Source organism: Lonchura striata, chromosome 5 (assembly GCF_050655825.1).
Source record: "Lonchura striata isolate lonStrDom1 chromosome 5, ASM5065582v1, whole genome shotgun sequence".
NCBI classification, from domain to species: Eukaryota; Metazoa; Chordata; class Aves; order Passeriformes; family Estrildidae; genus Lonchura; species Lonchura striata.
This window is the reverse complement of record NC_140707.1, coordinates 29,201,084-29,209,015: the sequence shown is the minus strand read 5'-3', so window position 1 is coordinate 29,209,015 and position 7,932 is coordinate 29,201,084. Positions and strand designations below refer to the sequence as shown.

At 44.3% G+C, this 7,932-nt stretch overlaps 1 protein-coding gene and 1 non-coding gene across 2 annotated transcripts; both read left to right on the top strand.

Moving 5' to 3' along the window:
* The first annotated feature begins 91 nt into the window (after window positions 1-91).
* Window positions 92-4,325, top strand: RPLP2 (ribosomal protein lateral stalk subunit P2). The gene is made up of 5 exons (XM_021555064.3): window positions 92-196; window positions 600-723; window positions 2,407-2,455; window positions 3,689-3,787; window positions 4,205-4,325. The coding sequence occupies exons 2-5, from the start codon at window positions 601-603 to the stop codon at window positions 4,279-4,281; spliced, it is 348 nt and encodes a 115-aa protein (XP_021410739.1). The 5' UTR covers window positions 92-196; window position 600; the 3' UTR covers window positions 4,282-4,325.
* On the top strand, window positions 2,586-2,718 carry LOC116183771 (small nucleolar RNA SNORA52). Its single transcript, XR_004148464.1, has one exon. It is a non-coding gene; the product is annotated as a small nucleolar RNA SNORA52 (small nucleolar RNA).
* Window positions 4,326-7,932: the final 3,607 nt, after the last annotated feature.

Below are 7,932 nucleotides of genomic sequence, written 5' to 3'. Positions count from 1 at the left end.
CCGCGCTGGCGGCGGCCGCACCCGCGGCTCCCCATTGGCCTGCGCGCTGCCCGCCGGTGCGGCCCAATGGCAGCGCTCGTTGTTGAGGGGTGGCGGGAAGAAGGCGTTGCCGAGGCCCCGCCCCTTCCTTTCGCCGCCGCCTGCCCTCGCGCGCGCACGTCCCAGGCCGCCGTCCCGCGCCGCCGCCGCCGCCCAGGTGAGCGCGCGCCGCGCCCCCCTCCGCGGCAGTGGTGCCGTCCGGCCCCGCGCCGGCCGCCGCCGCCGCGCGGGGCTCGGGCCGGATCATTCGTGGCGGGGGGGGGGGTGGTGGGTAGGATGGGAGAACGGCGGCCATGTGCTCTCCCGGCCTGCGCCCGGGACGGGCCGGGCTGAGCGGACACCGGAGGGACGATGCCGCGCTGCCGCTTCGCTCTCTCTTCGGGAGAGGGGTGCGGGCCGCCGCGTGCCGGCCCCGTGCTGGCACAGTGCGGAGCGCGGCCGGGCGGGCGCGGGCGCTCTGGAAGCGGAGCCAAGGGATTGTGGCTCGGAGGGAGGAGGGATGAGCGCCTCCGAGCGCACGGAGCTCGGCCGTGCCGAAACGCTGCTCCCCTGTCTCGCAGGATGCGTTACGTCGCAGCTTATCTGCTCGCCGTGCTCGGGGGCAACGAGTCCCCCACGTCCAAGGACTTGAAAAAGATCCTCGACAGCGTCGGCATCGAGACGGACGATGAACGCATGAACAAGGTGGAGTTGCCTCTTAATTCCAGATGTCCCAGCCAGTACCACACACTGGAGCCGTTTCCTTTGCTTCAGTGTTCCCGTTGCCTCCTATTGGTCTACTCTTACGCTATTCAGACATTTGCTGACCCTTAGCAGTGTGATTTCTTATCTCTGCGGAGCCCATCATAAGTTTTTACAACTTTGGTTGAAAGTCTGGCATTCTTATTCAATACCTCTGCAAAGGTCTCTGTCAGTTGTTGCTGACTTCTGGTAGTTGAGTCTAATCATCCCCACTGAGGTGATAGCTTCATATAAAGATGCACTGGAAACGTTCTGACATAGTGTATAGTCTGCACTGAAGGTTCACTTCTTATTTTTGGTCAGTATCGATTCAGAACTAACACTTTTGAATGCCTGATGCTCAATAATACAATCTTATTTACTGTGCTGCAAAGGAGCATTTGTTTTCTCACCAAGAAATATAGGCTAATCCTAACATGGAGATTAAAGGTATTTGAGGATAATGTGTAGGGAGATTTTGGAAATTATTATGAAAGTGGTTGTGTTGAAAAACAGACTTCTAAAGATTATCTTAATTAGAATGTTTCTTGTGATATAATCGATCTTCAACATTGTGGCCCTAAAAATCATTGGTGATGGGAAAAAAAAACCAAAAACCAATAAAATTATCACTTGTCACATACTTCTATGTCTGGCTATGTAAAGGTATAAAAGAAATTATTTTCCCAGTATTTACCATAAACCCAATGAGACATTGGCTTGGTTGAGCTGACAGCATCCTTACAATGATTTGGAATGTTGGTCTGAACTCATGATGCTCCTGTTTAAATGCCAGGTCTTTTGGTTTTGGTTCCTTTAGGTTTAATACCTTAATAAATTAATTGCTTTCTCTGATCCTCCAATATTGGGAAAGCTGTTCTGGAATTTGTTTTGGTCATAATTAATTTTTGGATTGTCTGTATCTTAAGCCTGTGTAAATGTAAGTCTTAGAAGCACCTTTCTCCTGGATGGAGCAGTCATGCAGGCACATAATTTCACACATTCCATGCTCTGTATAAGCAGAAGGTACCTGTTAAAAAGCTCTTGGCTAAAGTCCTTTAGCTTTGGCCACTGACTTCTGATATGTGAAATTCACCAGTAGGTTCTGGAGCAGTGTTTTTAAGTGCTTGCTTTAGCAGTTTTGGGGTTTTTGTTTTGCTTTTGTCATCCTTGGTTATACAACAATGGTCCTAAAATTAAAGTTGGAACTCTGTGTTCCAGGGCAAGGATACAATAGATTGGCTTTTAACATTTGGTAGAGCTAGGAATGGGACCTTGTGGTTTTGGGTCCAGAACCCAGTGCTTCAGAGCCTCCCAGGGGCTATTAAGCAAGAAATGTAAACAGTCCCTCAGTGACTTACACTGTTGGTGGGGCTTCCTAATTGGTTGCACATCTCTGTATCCTTTTTCAAGGTCATTGGATTAATTATGAATTCAGTAGCAGATTTCATGAAAATGCTTAAAGTATTAAGGACTTAGCTGAAATTTTCATGTCAGTGCTCTGTTCCTGGCACTGAGAAGTAAGGAATTTTGGGGCTAGATAAGCAGCAGGATGGAGGTACTGCATATGATGATTTATCAGTATTTGTTTAAATATAGCTTGTTATTATGCTGTTTGGAAACTAACATTCTAAATTTAACTTACAGGTTATTAGTGAGCTGAATGGAAAAAATATTGAAGATGTAATTGCCCAGGGTAAGTAGAGTCTTCAAGTGACCCAGGTAATTTCCTGATACTTTGATAGCCTAGATCTGAGAGTATGGAATTGCTGCCAAGTTACAGACTCTGTTCAGCATCATGGATCACAGCTGAATTGAGTGGAATCAGGTCCATTCTAATTCCCTGCAGGTCAGTGCCAGTACCTGCTGGGTTTCGCTTGTGGACCACATTAAACTAGAGAACTGAAGCATGTATGAGCTTACTGGTAGTTTGCTCATGATGGAGTTTTCTGGACATGTTGATAAGAGACTGAGCTGTCCTTCAGGGTCTCTAGGAGATGTTTTGTGTTTTACCCACTTGTGTGCACCAGTGATGTAAAGCATGAGGAAAGGCAGCTGGCATTGGGGTGCAGCTCCACCCTCTGCAGTGAGCAGAAGCCTCTCCAGTGCACATCTCTTATAGAGCTCTCAGAGTTCAGCATTCCCTTTTCCCTGAGACAGAACTCTGAGGGCTGATTTCCATGGAAATCTGTGTTCTTACTGAGGCTGGAACTTTTTACATTAATTGACTGGGTCATAGGGCTGAAGTAAAGCAGAGCTGGGGTAGTGCAAAGGTTTCTGATTAATTAATTTTTATTTTTTTGTATAAGTCTATAGGCACAAGGGAATATGCAAGCATATTTTTGTTTAAAGGTAGCCAGGACTTTGCCTGGCCTTGCTGTCAGGAGTAGGCACTGGACATTTCCATCCATTTGGTTTGAAAGACCTAAGAGAGCTATTACAGTTGTGGTTACAACACACTTATGCTGTCTCTTTCTGTAATACTTTAAATAAATTGTCTCTTAGAACATACATGCATATGAAACATGTTTGTTTACTTTGCTAGTTTAATTAGATCTTGAAGTAACAGGGAATTATTTAGAAACTGATTCCCAGAAACTGGAATACAGACAAACATAGTGTGTACGTGACCTTTGAATGCCAAGGGAGCCTTGGTATGTGAAAGGCAAGAGGCCAGAGAACTAGCTGGCTTTCCAAATACAAGCAGAAATCAGAAATCTCAAAGGAAATGCAATAGGGTTCATAGGGTGCTGAGGAATTTGTTTAAAATACTGTACTCTTTGCCATAAATAAATCAATCTTTCCCATTCTCTCCTCTAAGAGTGATCCAGTTATGCCCTCAGAGTACTCTTTACCCTTAAAGGGGGAAAAAAAGTTCTGTGCCTGGGGTGAGCATGTAAATAAATACCTTCTCTTGTGTCCCATTCAGGCAATGGAAAACTTGCCAGCATGCCGGCTGGGGGAGCCGTGGCAGTCTCTGCTGGAGGGGGCTCTGCTGCTCCTGCCGCAGCTGCTGCCCCTGCTGCCGGTAAGTGTGGGTGGAAAGGCGTGGCTCCAGGGCAACTCCTTTTGTCTCTGGTAACAGCTTAACAACTGAGTCAACATTTCAGGGCTTCTCCACTTCAGCAGTTCTGTAGGTGATGGAAATGTCAGCTGAACAGTTACTTTTCCTTTAGACAGTCAGAAGCATTTGATTTTTGTCTGTCTTAGGATTGGTCTTGCTTAAAACAGAGAATCAAAGAGACTTGGTGGTGTAAACCACATTCCTGCAACAGTAGTGTCTGTATCTGTTCAGTGTTACTTGGTTGCTGAAAGGGAATGAGATGAACCCTGGAGGCTCCAATACCAGTAGGCAGGGGAGCTGAGAACACCAAAAGTTGTGTCTTCCAAAATCTGTGGTGCAATGTTAATACTAACTATTCACTTGGTCTTTTTTTTTGTTCAGCTGAGGAGAAGAAAGAAGAGAAGAAGGAGGAATCAGAAGAATCTGATGATGACATGGGATTTGGCCTCTTTGATTAATTATTTGTTATAGAGAAGTTATTAAATTCTTTGTTTTAAATGTTTTTGTGTTTATTATTATTACCATGCAAGTGCTCTTGGATTCAGCTATTCTTGAAATGGCTCTGAGACAGCTTTGATTTTTATCTCTGTCTACAATAGGTTAGTGAATTTTCTGACAGGCTGTAGGACTCAGCTCTGAGAGTACTGAGAAAGTGGCAAAACTTGTGTGAACCTGGATGCTTGTTTTGACACTGCTGTTTCATAAACAGTGTGTGGAAACTGAATCTTCCTGATGTTAGCCTTCTCCATTCTATTTTGCTCTTGGTTACTCAGTGAAGAAGCTCTTCTATTCAGCAATAAAAGGACTTTGGTTTCCATAATCTGTTTATTCAATTCCAAAATGTGAAACTGAATGAACAGCAGGCCTGAATTAGGCCAGAAACATAATTTTAGAACTAATTATAGTAATTTGGTTTTTAAATATTTAAAAGCACCAATTTCATTACTGTCATATTTCCAAGATCTAGGGACAAAACTGATAAAATGGTTGACTAGGATTTTCTGTCACATCCATATGCTTAACCGTTTAACCATAAACCCCCCCCCAAAAAAAAAACCCTAACTGCATCCTGCTGTCATAGGACACAGATCAATGCAGAGGTGCCCTTCATGTGGAATGGCTGTTCTGGGCTGTAAGGACATAAATTGTACCTTGATCTGAACATAGAATCATGAGAAAGGTATTTCTGGAGAACTGAAGTATATTTGGCATGCCAAGAACGTACCAACTTGAGAGGAAGGTAAATTTTGCTTTAGCAAGTGTCTAAGAGTGTTTTGGAAGGCAATGTGGTTTCTTGTGGAAATCCTCATCTGTCAGTGTAGGTAGGTAGAGTACAAATTGCATGTGTGATGATCTTGCCACGATAAAGTCTGCACAGGTAGAGTCAAAAAGATATCCCTGCAGAGAGTGTACTGAGTAGCTGTTCTAGTGTAGTTGTTTTCGGGGAAAAGCAATCGCTGATACAGCTGTGTTCATATGAGTCATTGGACAAAGCATGGCAAGTACTTCTGGGAGTAGAGATGGTGAAATCCAAGTAGGAAAAATTATTTTATCTAGTGTACTGAGAAAACACCCAATACTTCACAGCAAAGCAAAACCAAAAGAGCAGTTGGAAGTTAGAGCCTCAAAATGACCATGATTTAAGCAACTAACCCTTACTGGCCCTCTCCCTGGAGCCAGAAAATGTACAGGAAGTAACAGTGCCAATACCTTTTGTCTACTTCGTCTCTTAAGTGCCAGCCTGGTAATCTGGTAGTAAGGGAAACCATTTGTTGTTCACCATAGTTCGCTGTCAGACCTGTTAAAGACAATGGTTCAGCCATGGGAGCATGGGGGCTCTTGCTTTTTTCTTGGTGATTTCTCCATTTCAGGTCACTGAAAAAGAGTGGGGTTTGGATGTTGTTTTACTGAGAGGTGCCTCCCTCCTCCCCAGTAGTGCCTTGCTTTGCTGCTTCAAGAGCACCATCAGTGTTTACACAGGAAGGGATTGCCCTGGCACACCACTTAGTAGGGTTTTTCCATGCACAAAGGAATTTATTTGAACGGCACTGAGCTATTCAATGAGTTTGCTGTACCCAGGCTCATGGGATGAAACAGACCTGTAGTGCCAGTTGCTGGCTACTGTCATGAGGGCAGGAGTATAACTGCATCTAGACTAATTTATTTTTTCATCTTGTTTTTCTCATCTTCTTTATATGACCTTTTAACCTTGAATTATGGGCCTGGTCCTGCAGTGGCTGTCCTCTTAAAACCTTTAAAGTCCTTTGTGAAAGTGCATGATTTTCATAAAAACTCAGTTAACTTGCTCTGAGAAAAAGGACAGCTCATTGATAAACTGTTCTGAGAAAAAACTTCTGGGGGCAGCTCTCAGGGAAAGCACTGAAAATAGAGCTCTCACTACAGTGCCGCTGTAGTGGAGTCAATGTAACATTACCACTTCATAGGTATTTCTTGAGAAGGTCAGGGCATGGCTCGGCTCTGCTCCAAGATTTCACATACATTTTGCAGAATGTGCTAAAACCTCTGCCTAGTGAACATTGATTCTGAATACAAAATCAAAAAAGTTTACTCCTCCCTTTACCTATTTATGAAACTGTTGCCACCTTATGGCTTTGTACATGAGCAGTGATGTGCCTGGGCATTTATTGCATACTTGTTTGGTGCTCTGCGTGGAGTTCACTCTGTTCCTCTGATTTCAGTGAGCTTTAGCTGTGAAGGAGATGGGATCCCTGCTTCTGTTCTGGAGTCACTGTTCAGAATTTTCAAGTCTCAGTGATGCCCTTTCAGATTTATCAAAGACGAGGATACTGGTGGGGTGGGTACATTGTATTCCATGATTCTCTCAGAGGACGCTAGTGCCTGCTAAGACTTAGACTTGTGACCTAGTCCGTCCCCCTTACAGAATCAATTTTAGCTAGAAATTTTTCCTGAATTTTTCATGAAAGATGGACTCAAGGGCATTGAAGAGAATGGGAGAGATGGTCTTGTGCCTGGAGATTTACACTAGTAGCTGATCATTACCAAATTGACAGCAGGGGAGAGTGATTTAGTCATAGGCTTGACATTGAAATGTGCAGGCTTTCCTCACTGGTACACAAATGCTGTGCTGTCTCAAATCAGTCCTCACTGAAAATCATTCCTTACAAGCAACATGGACCAGGGAGAGGGATGAGGCATCTCCACTACTTGGAAAGCAGGGAGAATGTCCTGGACACTACTGTAAAGCAATAAGCAATGGCCCCCTGGGGCCACTCTCAACTGGTTTCACTCTTACTACCAAGGCCCAGTTTTGCAAGCTGCTATATGCAGGCAGGCCTGCTGAACTCAGTAGGTTCGACTTACGTAGGTGCAGAGATGTCTGTAGTACCTTTCCTAGAAGAAAAATTCAGTCCCAAAAGAGCAGGACTGCTCCTCTGCCTCAGGACATGCTCCTATGAAGCAAGTGCCAAGAGTGCCATAGGATGACCTGACCTACTCAAACATCACAGGTAAGAAAAAGACATTTAACTCTGGCTTTCCAATGATGTTGCAAGGGTTGAGCTTCATGGCTGGTGTGCTTTTCTTGCTGACTAGGGACAACAATACTAAAGTAGCATTCTGAAATCAATATTGTAACAGGCTGCCTTTCGTTTTCCCTTTAATTCTCAATGGCTGCCAAAACACAATGTCTTGCCTGAAAAAGCAGAAATTGTTAGCCTGTATGTTATTATCTTGTAGGTACTAACAGCTCACCGTTCATTAGACTAGAAAATAAACACAACAAGAGATTGCATGTGAAGCTGTCTCCGTGGCATCTCAACTTGTAGGGGCACGAGTGGATTTGAAGAGTTTCAGCTGGAGTTTAACACACAGGAAAAGCTGCCTTAGTAAATCTTGCTGATCTGGCTTACTGCTGCATCATGAGCAATAGTAGAACTGTAGCACTTTCTAAATGGGGGGAAAGAGATTAGTTTTGAGGGTTAATTTATTTGTGAGAAAAGCACACTTGTTTGTCAGCTTGCTAGAGCCAGTGCCCAGGCAGTACTCCACAAGAGATTAGTGTTCACATTGTTAATTTAATCGACCTGTTTCAACGGGGCAGCATTAACCTCCTCAAATAAGTAACCTTG